General features: G+C 38.7%; 1 protein-coding gene across 1 annotated transcript; it reads left to right on the top strand.

The window, feature by feature from the left end:
- Positions 1-221: 221 nt before the first annotated feature.
- On the top strand, positions 222-19,487 carry dok1a (docking protein 1a). The gene is made up of 7 exons (XM_037105001.1): positions 222-370; positions 1,299-1,377; positions 5,834-5,973; positions 6,060-6,170; positions 6,381-6,450; positions 17,309-17,481; positions 17,606-19,487. The coding sequence occupies exons 1-7, from the start codon at positions 314-316 to the stop codon at positions 18,500-18,502; spliced, it is 1,527 nt and encodes a 508-aa protein (XP_036960896.1). The 5' UTR covers positions 222-313; the 3' UTR covers positions 18,503-19,487.
- The last annotated feature ends 495 nt before the right edge of the window (positions 19,488-19,982 follow it).

Raw genomic sequence — 19,982 nt, 5'->3', positions numbered from 1 at the left:
TAGCTATGTCCTTGTAGTGTCATAATTTCTTTCTGCTGTGTGAAGTAACAGAAAGTCTATATTGAAAATTTAAATGACTCATGAAAAGAACAAACTGAATCAGTGGATTAGTCCTGAACTTTGTCCCTCTCACTTGTGCAATCTCAGCTGCACCTCTCTGTGCTTATGTGTATCAGGTGAAGATCATATTTCAAGAATGTCTCACTGTGGGCACGCCCCAAGTCCACTTTTCACTAAAAGGGAACGTAAGAACAGAGAGAAAGTCTTGTACATCTCTCCTTCAGAACTACAGTGTGTTTGCTCAGTGTGTTTGATGGACTCTCAGATCAAAACAGGGAAGGTTTACCTGCGACCACACAAAGCTGGCAAAGTGAGTACAGACCTGATTTGAACATTGCTGTTTCTCAGAAGCAGTGGTGATTTATGATTGAACATGCAACCTTCCTTTTCTAAAACAGATAATAATTGCTTTGTGTTATGATTACAGTGATAAAAATGAAATTATATCAACCTCATAGAAACACTGCTGAAAATATGTAACTGGGAAAGGCAGACACAAAATAATGTACTATCAAATTATTTTATATTACCGCATGGTTCTGTACTTTAAGTAGTGTAAATAACAGGTGAGATAATATGTGTGTTCATTTTAGCTTTTTCCACAGTTAGCTGAGGGTCTTAAATATGAGCCACAGCTTTGGTAGAAAAAGCTCTCAGCCTTTCTGTGTGGAGAGCAGGAATCAAATGAACAAGTTGAAACACAACACAATTTCCATGCTGCACATTCCTCTGCAGCTCTGACAGATAGCACACATTCATGCTGTGTGGTATCACTGCAGTGTTCACTTCACTGAATGAACCACATTCTTAACCTAAACCATCAAACCTTTAACCTGAAACTGGTACAGAAATAAGAAGGATCCATGTCAGATCACTGCCACTGTGTTGTAAATGATCAGTTTCGATGCATCACATGGAACATCATGTTTTATCTAATGAAACAGGTTTTTTACCCTGTGAGTGCCCTCTGGACTTTTTTATATGGAAAATAGAAAGGATGTGACTCATGTTTATCTTTCTGTGTCACGTGTAGGACAGTTGAAACTGACAGTGAGGCTGAGGGATTGTGCATGTGGTAAATTATGTAATCTGCTTTTCCATAAGATTTAAGCTATGTGACGTAGATGTATTTACATGTTGGTGAGGTGACATAGTTTCATTCAATGGTATTATTCTGGCCTGTCATCACTAACTTGTACTTTCTCTGTCATTTACCATCTCTCTCTGTCTCTTGTCAGAAATGGAAGCCAGTGCTGTTGTCTCTGTTTCCCCACAGTAGCATGGGAGTGGGTCGACTGGAGATACAGGATATGGGAGGTACAGCAATATTTTCTGCTTCTATCACCATTTATACAACTGTGGTGTTAAATGAAAGTTCCAGTATATTCAAACTTTGGTCTCATTTCATAAAAGCTATGTTAACTATGTTGTGACATGGATACATTTAAGTCTAACAGGACCCTAAACACAAGCAGTCAAATGACCTGAAATGTTTTAGAGAAACACTGATTTTACATGTGAAGAAGAATTTAGTTTTCATTGGGAGTAGAACTCATCCCATGAAAATTGTCTGTTGATCTGGAGGAACTTTCTAAAAGGTCTACATAAATCAATAAAACCCTACAAACACTGATGATGTCATCAACATTCCTACACCCAACTCTTCAGAAAACTACAATACATGGTTAGGTTTAAGGAACTTTCAAACTTTGGGTTAAAATTACAACATTAAAATAATAACATACTTATGTGTTACAATTAGTAGAAGGTGTTTCTAACTTGATCCCAGGAGCAGACACCAGAACAGGGAAATGGTTTTAAAGGATTTATTTGATTGGTAAGAGGAAGTCAAAGGTGGCAGGTAGCTCTGGACCTGGCCGGTGAATCCAGGGGAGATGAGAGGCAGACACGATAGTGGAGGTAAGTGGGCAAGTTGAAGCTCAGTAGATACAGTGTGTGAAGACTGGTGGCTAGAGTGCTGCTGACTGCCAGGTTGTGTAGTGGGTCCACAGTAGTTGTTTCGCTAGAAAGTGAATACAAGGCAAGGTTAGATGACCAGGTCAACTAGCGATACGCAAAAACATGAGAGATAGTTAGATGTAATAATCTGGCAGCGAGCAGAGGGAAGACCAGGGTGTATGTGCCAGGTAGCTGTTCCATCCCACTGGAAGACCATGCCCAGCCTCACCAGAACACCACTGAAACCACACAAGAAAGCACAAAAACAACACAAAAAATAGTCAAAATCATAACACTTATTTAGGTTCAAAACTCACTTAAAGTAGCAATTCAGTCCCTGTCACACACACTAAATGCATTACCATTCAATACAGAGATTCTTCTCCTGGTTGTAAGCACAAAGTGTCACAGTGTAGGTGGTCAGATGATTCATGAGCCTGGATAGCGCCTTTTTTTTTTTGTGAATAAATATAACTTTAGCTTTTTAAGCTATCTAACAATTAAAAACAAACAAACAAACAAATAAATTTAAAAAAAAATAAAAAGAATATCATGTATTGCTCAAACTGGTCACATGTAGAAGATATATATCTTGTGGCAATGGGTTACAAGCCAAAAAGGTTTGAAAACTTTGTTTTAATGCAGCAGTTACAGTTACTACAGTAGTCTCCTTTGAGTTTTCTTTGGCTACATAACTAAGGGTGCTGTTAAATATCAATTGTTGTCAGAGTTTGGATTTAGGTTATTATTCCATACATCTTGTTTTAGCAGGCTTAGTTCTAAAGTAATTCCCAGCTGAATGAGGGAAATGCTTTTCATTTGAAATAATATCAAATTCCATCCACACATTTTAATGAGATCCACCCACTGTGGGTCCTAAATTCTAAATGCTCTTCATGTTTTTCAAAAGTTGGGTAGAAGTGTGGCTAAAAAACATTCACATCACTTCTTGGGAAGCCAAACGTACAGTTAGAAAAAAAAAATACAAGCAGGGAGAGATGAGCACAGCCCCTGTCACGGGGAATCATGAGAAACAGCCCACAGGTGGATGGTGGTTGGTGGTGGTGGATCGGTTTGACAACACAGAGAGAGCAGCAGCACAGAACATGAGCAGTAGGTTTGACAGCTTAAATAGAGCCCAGGGTTGGTGATGGCATTATGTAAGCTCAGTAGATACATCTGCATCACGCAGCTCAGCTCCAGTCATCTGTCTGATGTGATGTGCAGGCTTTGCTTGCGCAAACAGTACATTAAGTGTACATATTAAATCATCCAAGGAAGAAAAAGTGACATGGAGTTGTAGAATGATAACTAGAACTACAACTTTAGCAGAGAACCATACTATAAAAAGGACAACTTCGATCAAAACTGTGACAATAAGGGGAGGAGAACAGTGTGTGTGTGTGTGTGTGCGTGTGTGTGTGTGTGTGTGTGAGAGACGATAATGTGCCAGCTGAGGTGGGTTTCAGAGGACTAGCTGAAGACTTGGACAGAGGGACTGCAGTAGATTTGGACACAGTGAGCTGATCTAATGCAGTCAGAACTGGTTGAATTAAGGAAGGGGACAAGGACGGAGCTTCAACACTTCCTTCCACTTCTATTTCTTTAGCCTACATGGGAATATATTTGTGTCAGAGCAAAAGAGATTCCTTAATGCAATAGAGCAAGCAATAGAACAATGCAGTTGTTTGTCATCATTTTCTGTTGATATTAAATTTAATGAATAGTAAGAACAGAAAAATGTGTGATTGAAATGTTTACATTTATGTTGTTTCTAATTTGATTTTCATTTAAGAACAACTCATTCGTACTTTACCTCTTTGAAATAGTTTTCTTTTATCATAAATTTTTATCCTCACAGAGGTTTAGCTGTTTAGCACTAAGACATCTGTAGCAATGATTTCATACACTATATACGTTTGTATTTACCCTGTCTTTTAAGCTTTACATTTTTTATTCATAATTTCACTGGTGTCATCTCAGTTTAGTTTAGCACTGTGACACTTTCTTTTCACCTTATAAATTGCTTTTTGCATTCACTGATTTTTCATCAATGTCTGAGTTTCAGGGAGAATTTTTATTGGGCTTTGGCAGATCAAAGACATCAAAGACAGCTACTAGAAGTATAACTAGTTGTGCACACTTTCTGTATTGCAATCAACACACACACACACACACACACAGAGGAAAAAACAGACTCAGTAAGATCTGACAGGCCAACAACTCCAACTCCAAACTACTGTGTTGGTTATGTGAGTTGGTCTACACTCATGTAAAAATGATCTCATACAAAGTCCAAAGTCTGAACAGAGTTCAGAGTGTTCTTCTGTGTTTACCTCAAGGTTGATTAAGAAATCCCTGTGCACTTGCACTTCAGACAGTCAGCATATCAATCATCCCATAAATTATTCTACATTATCTGTATTCTTCAAAGAACTGCATGAAGAATAAATCCATGGTAAATAACACAGCAGAACACTGTCCAAGCACAGCTTTGTATATGCTAAAATAAAACATGCACTGATTACAACACCCACTTTGAAAAGTTGAGGTAACATGCAAAATAGTTACATTATTTTATGTGCATGTATGCAAGATTTAAAACAGCACTAAAAAACATATGGTCGGCTAAATCCCTTCACTTTGACAATGTCTGCAGTGCATGCATGTGCTCACCTGATGATCAGACTGAATTTTAAATCGTGTATTCTTCATTAAAGTGAAAGCAAAGTTTCATGTTGTGACGAGCATTCTTAGTGTTTTAAAAATAATGATTTTGATGCTAGCCAGTGCCCCATGCACTCCAGTGAAAATTATCTTGCCTGAAGATTAAACAACGGGAAATCTTAAAAGTGCCTCTTTCATTGTAATTATGCATTTACACAAAGGTTTGACTCATATTCAATCACAAATAAAGCCTTGGTTGCTTTTTGGTGAGAGTTTCACTTTTATATAGGCCCATATTGGAATTGCTGAAGGAATATGAGATGTGAGCAGTTATTCACATGTCTGGAACCAGGCTATATATGTGTCATGAAGTAAAAATAACAGTGTTTTGTGATGGTTTTACCCCTGGGCACTCACACTGTGAATGAATGGTGTCCCAAGTGCCAGAAGCAGATTTTAAGTTGTGAAACTAGAATCCCAAATCCCTGACTTGACTGGCTTCCTGAGCAAAGTGTCGATCTACTGGGCATGCTCCGCTTGTGTAACTGAGTAGCTCTAACATGAACAGGAGAGGAGCTCCATCCTCTTAAACAATGTTTAAAAACAAGATTGACTTTCCATGACTAAAACCAGTCGACACTTTAGTTCCAGCTGAAACAATGCTGGTTATTTGACGTTTCTTCAACCATAATCTCCATTTATCTCTGTGATTTAATGGATACAAGATATTTCCAATACTTTAGAGTAAAACTTTGTCTTATGGCCAACATATTCCTACACATAAAATGTGTTTCTCCCTACAAAGCATATGGAGTTAAATCTAGTTTCTTTTAAAGGTTGCTCCATTTCTCATCCAACCAAAAATCTCTTCACACCTCCTTCTTAAAGCTATCATCTGTGGCTATTTGACATTCAGGAAAACAAGTTGCCTCGTGCAGTGTCTCCTCCCTGAGAGGATTTGTGCAGAATATTGTCACTGCTCAAAATACATAGCTAATTGTATATGACTGCTGCATCTAAATTTGGCAAATGTTTGGCAAACAACATGAAGTCAGTGTTAGGCCCCTGTGGGGAGTTATCTAAGGTTAATTGTTGGTTTTCTCAGTAAATCAATCCTGTGTCTGTTTGTCCCTCATGTATCCTCTAGGTGGTGGTAGTGGAGCTGATCATGGTGCTGGGGTCAGGAGACACCACCAACCTCATGCGGACAGGAAGCTGAAGGTGGTCCGACTGTCAGAGCTGATCAGTGTCCTCAGACTCCCCCCAAACGCTGAGGCCTGTCCCATGGTCAGCCTGCGTGGTTGTTCAAAATCTTCACATGTATCACACACAGTTAAAAAAATACTACAAGCTGCTCTTTGTGCTGTTTGCAGGAGAACATGTCAGCATTTTGTGTGGAGACTCAGGACAGGACGATGGTGTTTGCTGCACTCAAAGATGACTGTGTGGAGTGGGTAGAAAAACTGTGTCACAGCACGTTTCAGGTGAGAGGACAAGAGAAAGACATCAGTTGTGTTAGCTCTTTGTACCTTGGTAATTGTTAAGGCAAATTGGCCATAAGTCAGCAGCATGCCGATAGTAGCAGCAGTATCATATGAATCAGTTTTTATACAATGCCTGGTCTATGGGCATTATAACTGAATTATCATCTTGGCGTTTCCTTCTTCTCTCTTTGCTCTCTTTTTCTCTCTCAGAGAGGTGGTGACTCAAGCTCTTATCAGCTTCATATGGAGGAGAACCAGATATATGCCTCCGCAGAGGAAGGTAAAGCATCTTTTACTGCGTTTTTATCTTCTTCTATTCTGCACCATTTATGCTGCTCTTGTTTTTAATTCATCATATTAGTAACTGTGGCTCAGGGGGTAGAGCCAGTGTCTTGTGATCGGCAGGTCGAAGTGGCCTTGGGCAAGATACTGAACCCCAACTACATGATTTTACGAAAATGGCAATTGTCTTGCCTAAAGTGAGAAAAGTCTTGGGTAACTTCTAATTTGAGTGCATCCCAGTGAGTGTGCACAGAAACAAAATGAGACCCACTCTTAAAACCGCTGGTGATGGTCAAAAACTCTATAGGATCATTTTAAATGGATCGCTCCATCAGAGACATTAATGAGCTGGAATGATACAAATGAAAATGATGACTCACATGGTAGAGAGGTGGCATAGTGGGGAAATGTCTAACATTTGTTTTGTGTCATGGAAAACAGGTATATGGCGAAATACTGCTTGTGAGTGACAAAATATGGTAAAAATGTGTGAATACACAGATTTTAAGTTTTTTGACATTGAAGATCACAAGCTTTATGAGTTGGAATCTGACACTGATCCAGATATCTACTTCTACCAGAACATTGACATGAACTGTGAATATTATTCTGAAGATGAGTTTAATTCCAGTATGAAGATGGAGGGGTTTTCAGTTATTCATTTTAATAGCAGGAGTCTCTACAGTAACTTCTCCAAAAATAAAGATTACCTTCAACAGCTTCAACAAAATTTTAATGTAACAGCAATTTCAGATACTAGGTTGAGCAATGAAACAAATCTACAGGATGGATTAGAGGGTTATGAAATGTTTTGGCAAAATAGGAGTAATAAAAGGGAAGGGGGTGTTGCCCTGTTTGTGATGACTGCATTTAAATGCAAAGTTGTTGGGGATATGACTATTGTTATTGACAATGTGATGGAATGTATAGCCACTGAAATTGAGGTTGAAAGACCTAAAAATATATTAATTAGTTGCATTTATAGAACACCGAGATCATGTATTGACCAATTTAATGAGAGGATTTATGAATTACATGAAAAACATAATGATGAAACTATTCTGGCTTGTGGTGACTTCAATATTGATTTGCTGAAATTTAATGATCATATTAAAACCAAAGAGTTTGTTAATATTATGTTTAGTTTGAGTTTACATCCGTTAATCGTAAAACCTAGCAGAATAACCAAAGATGCGGCAACACTGATTGATAATATTTTCACAAATGTAACTGATGTGAAAACAGTTAGTGAATTATTAGTGACTGATGTTGATCATTTGCCTGTTTTTGCCGTGTTAGAAATGAACAAAAGGTTAAAAGCAGGAACAAATACAGAGATTAGTAATTTAGTTAGAATAAAATCATGAGAGGCAATTATGGCACTCGAGGCAGACCTTATGAATCATGACTGGCAGGACGTTTATGTAGACAATACTAATCAATCATGATGCATTTTTAGATACATTTTTGTTATATTATGATCACCATTGTCCATTGAAAGAGTATAGACAAAATCCAAAAAAGAAGAGAAAACCATGGTTTACAGAGGGGTTAGAAAAAGCTTGTAAAAAGAAAAATAGGCTCTATAGGGAATTTATCACATATCACATAGAACAAAGGAAAGGGAGGACAAGTACAAAAAATATAAAAACAAATTGACATTTATTATGAGATTGCACAAAAATACTGTTTTGATCATCATGTTTTGATGTTTTAACATTAAGGGTACCTGGAGAGTGCTCAAGGGATTGATAAAAAAAAAAAAAAACGTATTCAAAAATATTTTCCAACATATTCTGTAAATAATGACAATTCAATTATCGAAAATCCAGAGGAAATTGCTGATGAGTTTAATAATTTTTTTAAATTTAGCAAGGAGAATTAGAGATGTAGACCAAAATTATGATTTTGCATTCAACAGTAACAACTCAATGTTTCTTGGTGGAGTTTGTGAGAGTGATGTATTAAAAGTGGTACAGAAGTTTAAGAGTAAAAAATCCACTCAAAAAATTGTTTGTAAAACAGACTGGATAATTTTATGGAGAAATATGAGTTACTGAGTGACCATCAATATGGGTTTAGGAGCAACCGATCAACATCCTTAGCAGTGATGGAATTTGTAGGAACTATAGCTATGGCTATACACTAAATTGGATAACAAGTTATTTAAATAATAGGTTTCAGTATGTAAAAATTAATAACACCGTGTCACATTTTGGAAAAGTAACTTGTGGTATACCACAGGGTTCGGTATTGGGACCTTAGTTATTTATACTTTATTTGAATGATATTTGTACAGTATTTAATAAGTTGAAATTCATTACATTTGTGGATGATACAAATTTATTTTGCTCAGGACCAGACATTAAAGAATTGTTGTCAACAGTAGAAAAGGAGTTGAGCATGTTAAAAGAATGGTTTGATATTAATAAGTTATCATTAAATGAAAATAAAACAAAATTTATGGTGTTTGGTGATGTTAGGACTAATTGTGAAATTAAATTATTCCTAAATGAGTAAAAATTGAAAGAGTATTTGAGATTAAATTCTTGGGAGTAATTTTAGATCATAAACTCAGTTGGAAGCCATATATAGAATATATTAAAAAGAAATTAGCTAAATCTATTGGTATCATTTACAAAGTAGGGGATTTGTTGAACAATAAATGTCTGCGTATATTATATGTCAGGCTCGGACAACGAGAGAGAACTCAGATGCAGAATGGCAAAAGTAATGTCAGGTTTTATTGACTGATTGCAACTCTTCAGCAAGAATGACAAAGCAAAAGGCTATGAACTGCTATGAGGCAAACGGAACGCACAAACATAAAACACAAAGAACGAAAAGCGCTCCCGAAGGAGGAATCCTACTCTGAGCTGAAATCTTTAGCTATGAAAATTAATCAGAAAACAAAAATCGCTCCGAAGAGGACAGCACACAGGCTATGAAACTTACTACTCTAAACACTGTAAAAGGTACAACAAAAAACGCTCCACAAGGAGGAAAACAAAAGACTATCAAACGTAAATACTATGAAATCAAAACTCTAACCAGAAAATTACAAAATCAAAATCACTCTGCAAGAGAGGAACAATACAAAAAATAAAACTTGATAATACTTAACTTCGAGGCAAAGACAAGACCGTGATACAGGGCTTCAGTACATGACAGAGGACAAAATACTTTGGCGACGCAGACAGGGGAAGACAAGGACTTTATACACATGGGGGAGGGGAACACAGGTGAAAACAATCAAGGATCAGGGATGACGTCAGACCAGGGACACAAGAACTAGCTAACTAGTGGTTGAACGAAAAAATCTCCGTGAGCCATAGCGATACATATATACATCCACTGTAAACATTAGTGCATGCTACTGCTAATACAAGGGGCATCCTCTCCCTGAGAGTGATGTAGCAGGCAGGGCTCTCCAAGTAGGCCTTGACAGACGGAGCTCATTAGCATTTTTAGGTGCAGGCACAGAACCAGACTGCTCTGAATAGAGCTCTGTAGAGTGACTTTTAGACAGCTGAAATTCAGGACCACGGATGGGTTTGGGGCAATGCATATTGAATACAGAGCTGTTGGACCTCTAACAGCTGTGTGAAATTGATGAAAAACAGTATAATATGGAGCCTTTAAACTCCAGAAACGAGTTACCAGAATAATTATTAAAGCTTCCTATCGCAAAATAGATTATTTAGAAAGTCTGGCATCCTAAAATTCTTAGACATTGTACATATAAAAACATTAGAAATATTATTTCAAGCAAAGAATAAAAGTCTTCCCATCTGTATTATTATTTGTTTTTAAATTGAGAGAAAAAAAAACTATAATTTAAGAGGGTTGTGAGTCTTTGAAATATGTAAAGTAAGAACTAATGTTAAATATAGATGTGTTTCATTTTTGGGAGTTAAATTATGGAATGTACTTAGTGATGAATTGAAATTGTGTAGATCACTGTTGAGTTTCAAAAAAACATTGAAAGGTAAAATAATTAAGGATTACAATGTAAAATGACTGAAATGTGAAATGATTAAGTAAGAATTTAGAGTAAATTTTTGTTATGTTTTTTTGTTTTCTTCTTCTTTGTGTTAATGATATTTTGGGTTATTTCATGGATTGCACAGGATAGGCAAAAATAAGCCTTGGCTTCAGCCTATTCCTTTTTTGGTTACAGAGTTTTTGTTGTGAGAAAATGCTGAGCGGAAGTCTGTATGGTGATATTTGCCAGTTGATTGCACATAATTTAAGTATTTTATATTGTAACCGAAATAAAACTAATCAACATCAAATAAATAAATAAATAAATAAATAAATAAATAAATAAATAAATAAGAATCTGTACATTTTGTCACTAAGGGCGGCTCAATCAAAACAAAACCAGAAAAACAGTCAAATCTTCTGGAGGAATCAACACCTAGAGTCACATGATTGGGAGTTGTTTAATGGTGGGAGGAGAGCTCAGAGATGACTTTTTAACTCCATCCATCCATCCATCTATCTTCTTCCACTCAAGACTCATTTATTCAGACCCCCCCCCCCCCCAAAAAAAAAATAAATAAAAAATAAACGCATTGCTCCATTGATGGTGATATGTTGTGGTTTCTTTTCATAAATGTTTTCATTCATTTGACAGGCACAAGTGTATACAATGAGAAATAAGGATTTTTCCTTTCCAAAAACAACAACCACTTCTCCCCTCTTCCCCCCTCCCAGTCCTACATAATCTTGTTACAGATCAGAGCAAGTGAGAAGTAATATACATCCTTCCTTTTTACCATAAGAAGTAAACAAATAAAGAAGTACACAGAAAATAACAACATACAGAGTAGCATTGTCAATATTTTAGAGTGAGGCAGAGAGGGAAATGAAATATGGTGAGAGGTTAATTATCAGAGGTCAGCATTTCATTTGTCCTGTAGTGACTTTAATTTAACTATGTAACTAATCATACAGCCCCAAACAGAATCAAATTTTTCAGGTGTTCCCCTCAGATTATATTTAATTTTATCCAAGTCTAAGTACCCCATGAGGTCCTTAAGCCACAGGGAGGCTCTGGGGGCGAACGGCGACTTCCATTCTAACAAAATTCTTCTACGTGCTAATAAGGATGCAAAGCCGATACTATCCTTAAACTTCCTCCTAATTGTTTGAGGGTCTGATAATACTCCAAAAATGGCCAATTCATGCACAAGGCGTCAACTTAATGCTTCTGCAAGATGTTTAAAAATAGCTGTCTAGTGATCTTGCCGATGGGGACAGGACAAAAACGTGTGTGTCATGTTTGCTGGTGTCTTGTGACATCTGTTGCATGCATCTGTGATATTGGAATACATTTGGTTTGTTTGGAATTGGTAACGTAAATATGGTAGACACCCTTAAGTTGTATCAAATTAAGCCTGGAGCAAGATGTACTGTTATTTATCTGAGTTGATGTCCCAGTCACTGTCAACCATAACTCTGCTAAGTTCTACTTCCCAATCTTGATCTGATTTTATCAAGAGATGTCTCTCTACCATGGGAGATTAAGGTGTTATTTTTTCAGAATAAGGCCTTTCTGCTTTGTGGGAATGTCCAAAATTGAGTGAATTACTGAGTTAGGTGGGATATTGGGAAAAGAGGTACTATTTGAGTTAACAAAGTTACGGACCTGGAAGTATCGGAATAGGTGAGAATTTGGAAGGTTAAATTTTCCACATAGTTCACTGAAGCTAGCAAAGACATCATTAATATAGAGGTCCCTTCGCCTGACGAGGCCTGAACTCTGCCATAGAGAAAAGGCATTATCTGTGCTGGGAGGGAGGAAGAGATGATTATTATGAACGGGGCTGTGATTAGACAATCCTCAGAGTCCAAAAGTACATCTAAATTGAAACCAAATTTTAAGGGTGGAGACGACAATTGGGTTACATTTAAACTGGGATGCCTGGAGGGGCGAGTGAGGTAGAGCAGGATTTTGTTTCCAGTTTACACCAGTTTAATTCAGATTTGCAGATATAGAGAATCATTTTGTGTATGTTAGCTGCCCAATAGAAGAGTCTTAAGTTAGGGGTTGACAGACCACCTACAGACCTATGCCTTTGTAAAAACTCTCTCCTTATCCTGAGAGTCTTGCCTTTCCATATAAAAGATTAGTTTATTTATATCAAGAAAGAAGAAATTGGGTAAAAATATCAGCAAACATTGGAAAAGATACAGAAGGCATGAAAGCAAGTTAATTTTGATGCAATTTACCCTGCCTGCTATAGTTACATGCAAATTAGTCCACCTTTCCAGGTCTGATTTAAGCTTGTCGATTAGGGGTGGAAAGTTGCTCTTGTAGAGGTCTGACATCTTACGGCAGATATGCACACCCAAATACTCAAAGCTGTTTTCGACATTTTATATGGGAGATACACATTAGGGATCTCAAGGGCTAAGTTATTTACAGGAAAGCTTTCACTCTTTGAAAAGTTCAATTTATAACTCTACAATGTCATTTAGCAACTCAGTTGTCTTGGGGGTGGTAGATATTGGATCAGAAATAAACAATAATAAATCATCCGCATATAAGGAAAGTGTATGTTCCAAACCACATCTTTGGATTCCTTTACTAAAACTGTCCTATTTAAGTGTGGTAGATAATGGTTTGATCGCCACGGCAAACAACAGCAGGCTCAAAGGGCACCCTTGACGGGTTCCTCTGCGAAGTGTGAAATATTGGGATTTCATCCTATTAGTACTTATGGATGCTTTAGGTGAAGAGTAGAGAAGTGCAATCCAAGATACGATCCATGTCGCTCTTCTGAGTAGCAGATACAAGTGGAAATTTCAGGTTAGCCAAGAAACTCATCGTGTTTGTTTTGTTAGTTGGGGATTGTAAGTAAATAGTTCAGAGTAAAATGTTTTAAAGGTTTCATTTACACAGATGGCATGACTATAAGTTCACCTGAGGGGGTTCCAATCTGTTTAATTTGCTGGAATATTGATTGGCTTTTAATTTGGTGTGACAGAAGGCGTCCTGCCTTCTCACTATGCTCATAAAGAAATCCACGCGATCCTAAGAGAGATTTTTCAGTTTCTTGTGTTGACAGTAAGTTGTAGGCCATTTGAAGGTTTTGTCTATCCTTGGCTAATTCAGGGGATGGAGATACTGATAATTATCTGTCCAATTCATGCTTTCCATGAGCTGTTCCTCTTTTTGTTTTTTCAGAACAAGATATAATCTCTCTTCGGACTAATACCTTTAATGTCTCCCAAAGTAGAGATGGGGATATGAGATTAGACTTGTTGACTAGACTTGCAAAACCCATCATCATTCAGCAATGTGCAATTCAGCCACTCTTCTGTCTTAAAGGGATATTCCAGTGTAAGTTTAATCCATGTTCTAACACACCTTGACATGGAGTATGACCCACCCTTGAGAGATAAAGTTTGCGGACTGCTAGTTTACGTAGTTTTAGCATCCTCAGAAACGACTGCATGACAACAATACACTGCAGTAAATAGGTCCAAGTATAAAACCGCCATCAAAAAGCCACAAATAATGCTCAGAACAGCGCCAAACTTAAGCAACATTACAAATAGGGTCCCAGCACATATTTCAATGCATCAAACATTTGATACCGAGTGTAGTAGAGTTTTGCAGCTCAGTGAATATCATTACTATGGGACTCTACTGCACTCGGTAATCGACTCACAGGGCTTCCCCACAACGAGCCTGCAGCTGGAGAGTTGAGTTTTTTTTAATCTTTTCTGCCAAAGCCGGCAACGATATCAAATGATTGATGCCTTGAAATATGTGCTGGGACCCCCTTCAGGGATTCAGTTGACTGTTGTATCAGGATAGCCATGCCAGGTCGATCTTGGTGACTGGGTTGGAGTGGTCCCCGCTGACGGCTCCACTGCCCCCCAGGACTAAATGCTCTGAAGTGGCAGCTGCCATGCTAGCTAGCTTAGCCGAGATGCTTGCTGCTTGAGTTGCTGCTGTCGTTTGATATTTAGACTTTGAGCTGCTCATTACCTAGCAGTACACTTTCCCACATAAAAGATCAGTAATACGCAAGTCAGCCCGAAGAAAAGCAATGCTAATTTGGTAGACTTGAAAAGTAAAAGAAAAGTTCAGCTGGGGCTCCCCGCTCGCACATCTGCACTCTACTTCATCAAACCGAAAGTCCCATATGTCGTAGTTTCTCTCTTGTGACAAATGTACTTACTGTAAGTCGCTTTTGGGAAAAGCGTCTGCTAAACGCCCTAAATGTAAATGTAAATGAGCGTTAGGCAACACACAGCTACCTTGAGTAGACATTTCAGACAATGTACACAACTCAACAAAGGTCTAGTCATTTTTAGACATTTTAACTCAGAAATCCAATGATGGTGGAAAAGAGATAATGAGTTTTGACAAAAAAGTGGACTTAGCCAGACTATTTGAATGATACAGCTCCCAGGCCCCTCCTTCTTCCTCTCTGCTGTGCTGCAGCCCTGCCTTCAAAGCCCCTCCCACAGAGGAGCCTGCTGTGCATGAGCAGGCTTGTAACCACGGTAACAGAGGACACCAGATAACCAGGATGGCACATTCAAAACAACAACAACATAAGCCCTGATTGTTCTATTTCTGACCAATATAACTAAATTACAATGAGTGCTTCATGCTGATCACTGTAGATATCCCATGTAACAAACGCTATTCCTCACATCACTGTAGACAAAGTTACCAGCTAATCATTCAGGTAATCATCATCACCATGCTGCCTTTCTGAAGTATGAGTAACGTCATGTCTCTAAACCAATTCAACCACTTCAGAGCATCCTGAATACAAACTAACATAATTATAACTGCCTGGTCATTTGAAAGACAGTTTTGTTAACCAGTAGCCATAAACAGAAAGCTGAACACCGGAGTTAGCATACTAGCTAACAAGCTAGATTTAGCAACAAGCTAAATAGCTCAACTGCAACATCATACAGCCATATGTGCTACTGCAAGTATTAGCATAACTGCCACCACCATAGTCTAGTGGTTAAAACATAGGATGAAACATATATCTAGCAGGGGTCCTTACTTGTCCAGCAGTAAAGTAGCTAACTCTGCATCGCTCTTGAGTTCTTACAGCTCCCACAGCTCCCTCCACCCCTGAAATGGTGCTCTGATATTCAGGGCCTGAGCAGGTCTCGATTTGCATGGTCCCATATTGTCCCATATCCCATATATTGTCCCATATTGTTGCACTCCCTGAAAATACCCCAAAACTCACCAAACTTGGAATATGTCACACTTGCCAACATAAATTTGAATGTATTTTTTTTTTTCAAGAATTTTTTTGGTCTTTTCTGGCTTTATTGACAGTACAGCTTTAAGAGAGTGACAGGAAACAGGGTAAGAGAGGGCACGCAGCAAAAGAGCCTGGGCTGGGAGTCGAACCCGGGTCCGCTGCAGAGTCTTGGCACATGGGTCGTGCGCGCTACCAACCAAGCTAAGCGGCTAATCTCAAACTTACTTTTTCAAACTCTTCCCAGGAAATTTCACCAATTTGCATGAAGCTTTGCACACAGCATCTGTGGACCCACCTGACAAAATGTAGTTAAAAAGATTTTGATATTTCAAACAATACTCTTTAAATTGAAGGATTTTTTATCGGTTGGATTAACATGAAACTTGGTACAATTATTGTCAATCCCTCATGATGATAGCTGCAAAAGGTGTTACTAAGGGATTGTAAAAATTCAAGTCCCGCCACCTACATGCACATACATAAATGACATTCAGTATGCACGTGTATCATGACCAGATGCACAAAAAACTCCAGGGTACCAAACTGTCACTCCAACAGGAAGTCGGCCATTTTAATTAAAAGTTCCCATTTCACCCCATTTTAATCCATTTCCATTGCTTGGGGTTTAAAGGGTTAACAAATTCCTCTTACAGATTGAACAGCACAGAATTCCAATTCACTCTGTATCATCCTCAAACCTTGAACATGAAAACTTATCAAAAGCTTTTGCCTACGTTAAACATGTTGGGTGTCATTGTGCCAGCATAAAGCATCAAGTCCCTATAACTTCACTATACAATTTCCCATGTACACACAAATTTATCACACATGTATACCATGTCGCCCTGAATACCTCCATGCATCAACACTGTGTCATATCCATAGTGCCACCTACTGAACACAGGAATTCAGACAAATATCATCCTATTTACATGACATTTATAGGTTTTTTTCTCCATATCATACACTACATGATGATATGCAATTTAAAGGTGAGCACACCCTCTGACAGCATCTCCGCCATTTAATAATAAATACACAACTGACCACAAATTTGTTTGAGAGATTTTTCACCTTTAGTCCAATGACATTTAACCCCCACTGCACTGTCCAAAACACGGACAGTGCAGGAATGCGTACACAATAATCAGGCAATGGCGTCGGGTACATGGCACGCCCAAACAGCAGCATACCCCGACACGCGTAGACTGTGAGGGCCCGTTCATTGCTGCTTGCAGCTTCAGTTATGCTTGTTTTCTCTCCGGCTCAGTCCAATTCTTTGTTTTTACACTACTTTTTTCATCAATTTTCTTATTTCTTCTCTTTGACGCGGTCAGTGGTCAGCAGTCAGTGGTCAGCTCTGTTGTTGTTGTCAGTTCTCTGCCATTGTTTAGGCATGAAAGTATCTGACCAGGTAAGAGCAGGCACTGATAAAAAAAAAAAAAAAATAGTTACAGACTGAATTTTTACAGATCCCTTTGATGTTGCCACTCCATTTAATAGTATTTTGACAGGATGTAATGGTGTCCTGCTTTCTTAAACTGGAGGTTGTTTTAATAGCATAGTAATTAAAAAGAACATTCTCCTTCTTGTGTTCAGCCACAGAGTTCTGGGTGGTAATTCAAAGGACTAATGCAGCAACACGTTGCGGCCTTGAGGGGTCATACTGGCTTCAGGTGGGGCCAGAGTCACTGCTGCTGAAAGACAACCAAAAGAAGAACATTGTTAGAGAATGGCCGTATGAACTGCTGCGACGATATGGAAAAGATAAGGTAATGTTGTCCATATCATGTTTTCCATATGTTTATACATAGCTGTAGTCTGTTGCATCAAATCTTTCATTCTCATGCTGGTCAGTTCCATGAACATGCTTTACCTGCCTCTTGTTCTCACCAGCTGGCCTTAACCATTGAAGCAGGTCGACGTTGTGACTCTGGTCCTGGATCATTCACCTTTGAGACGCAGCAGGCTGACAAAATCTTCTCCCTGATTCAAAGTACCATCAAACGGAAGACTTCAACCGTTACTTTAGACAACCAAATTCAAGAGGCTGACAAAGTTGCTATCACAAAAAATCAGGCTCATTCCCCTCTGCCCAAAATACCTGATGCAACCAATATGGCTGTCATTCTGGAGAACAAACTGAGGACACAGGAGAGGAAATCTCCTACCTCACAAGAAAGTGTTCCTGCTCCAAAAGATTCTTCAGAGAGTATATCATCACAGCCAGCTCCTATCACCCTAATGCCTCTCCCACTGGTCCCCACACATGATAGCCACTCTGGAGGTGGACAGTCAGAAGCTGTATATGCTGACCCAGCTGACTGCATTCAATCTGTTCCAAAACCACAACCAACCATGGCTCTGTATGTAGACCCTGCAAGTGTTCTTCCCCTCAAACCCCCCAGTTTCATAAACAATCTCCCTCCTCACCCCTCCACTTCTAGTCCTTGCTCTAACATAAAGCAGCTAGACTCGATCTACTCGGAGGTGTACGATAAAATTAGTCCAGTGGAGGATAAACAATCTGTCGCTCAGTTCAGGGGAAATACACCGTGTTTTGTAGATGACGAACCCATTTATGCAGAACCCATGGGCAAAAAGGAGGAAGAATCTCATAAAAAGGAAGGCAAATCCAACCCATTTGCACATCTTTATGCTCAAGTCTGCAAAACAACACCCTCATCTTCACCCTCTGCTTCCAATCCCCTTGTTACCACCAGTATGAGCACAACCAAAGCCACTGACCAGACTCTAGATGATGTGATCTACGATAACCTGGGCATCATTTAATTCAATTGTGAAACCTTTTACCATGCCTGGTTAGCACTTCTGCATGGATGTGTTTTCTGTTGTGTAAATGTGTATACAAATGACAAAATGACATCAAATGTTGTAAAAGAAATATCAAATGGGGAAAAAAAAATATTTTGGTCGACTCACTGAAAGAGCCAGAGAGGACCAGATTTCAGTTCAAGTTACAAATAAAGGAATAAAGGGATCGGGGTCGTTGGATGAGGGAAAGGGGTCGAGGTTGGTGGAGGGTTTTAGGGGAGGGTTATAAGAACTTGGGACGAACAGGAGAGAACTGCTTCGACTTGCCTTTATAAATTGAATAGGTGAGAGATTGAATCATTGTGAATAGGTTGTTGAGTTGATGAGGCACAGGTGGTTTGACAAGACTTGGCTTGTTAGGTTGATGAGACGCGGGTGGCTGGATTGACTGGGCCTGGGTGGCAGATCAGTGAGGAGGAGTGGTGTGGTCGAGTTCCTGAACCTTTTTATAATAAATCCATATCATGATGGACAGTTTCTTTTAAAAATGGGGGTTAAATTGAAGCAGCAGAGGTGAGAGGTGTCATCTAATTTATGTCTCACATTATTCTTCCCTGTCAGAGCTTGGTGTCTACTACCCACAAAGTAATTCTAAGGCTGACAGTTCAGTGGAAGATTTGAGTGTGACAGGCATACGTGGTTTGTTTATAATAGCTATTTTACTCCTGTAACTTCAGTGACCTACAAAGTCGTGTACGTTACATATGTAACTTAAAGCAACACGATGTAACTGTACTGGTACAGTGTCCTGTAACAGGGTGAATGTTGTCTCTGTTACTTGTCTCTGCTCTGTTTAACTTCAGTGAGAGGGAAGGATCACAGTATTACGTACATATTAAAGTGAAACTTTGGCCAAATGCAACCTAGGCTTTTTTTTCGTCAATGTATATGAGTCAAACCTTTGTGTAAAATCATAATTACGATGAAAGAGGCATATTTAAGATTGACCGTATTTTCTGCTCAAACTCATTTTCAATGGGAGTGCATTACGCTACCATCAAAATCTCTATTTTTAGAGAGTGTCTAGCTCTGAGCGACGTCATTGTGAAACACTGCTATCTTGCAGCTGGACACACTGAACTTCACTTCGGGGATGAACGCCCCCTATCGGATATCCCCTATCACTGCACAGAAGAGGCGGGCCTATGAAAATGAAAAAAAAAGGCTTTTTTTGGAATGTACATGAGTCAAACCTTCGTGTAAAAGCATAATTACGACAAAAGAGGCACTTTTGAGATTTACCATATTTTTGTTTTCAGGTCAAACTCATTTTCAATGGGAGTACTTGGGGCACTTAAGCAATAGCATCAAAATCTCTACTTTTGAAACACTTAGAAGGCTTGACACAACATGAAACTTTGCTCGTAGTATCACCAGGGTCTCTACACATGAACACGAGCATACAGAACATTGATTGTGTACTCAGAATTTACCAAAA

Source organism: Acanthopagrus latus, chromosome 1 (genome assembly GCF_904848185.1).
Source record: "Acanthopagrus latus isolate v.2019 chromosome 1, fAcaLat1.1, whole genome shotgun sequence".
In the NCBI taxonomy this organism is placed as follows: Eukaryota; Metazoa; Chordata; class Actinopteri; order Spariformes; family Sparidae; genus Acanthopagrus; species Acanthopagrus latus.
This window is presented reverse-complemented; position numbering and strand designations above follow the sequence as displayed.

Bases quoted from the DNA above. Each gene is read 5' to 3' on its own strand.
- dok1a (XM_037105001.1), top strand. From the start codon at position 314: ATGGACTCTCAGATCAAAACAGGGAAGGTTTACCTGCGACCACACAAA. The intron at 371-1,298 runs GTGAGTACAGAC...GTCTCTTGTCAG, and splicing joins GACCACACAAAGCTGGCAAA to AAATGGAAGCCAGTGCTGTT. The intron at 5,974-6,059 runs GTCAGCCTGCGT...TGCTGTTTGCAG, and splicing joins ACGCTGAGGCCTGTCCCATG to GAGAACATGTCAGCATTTTG.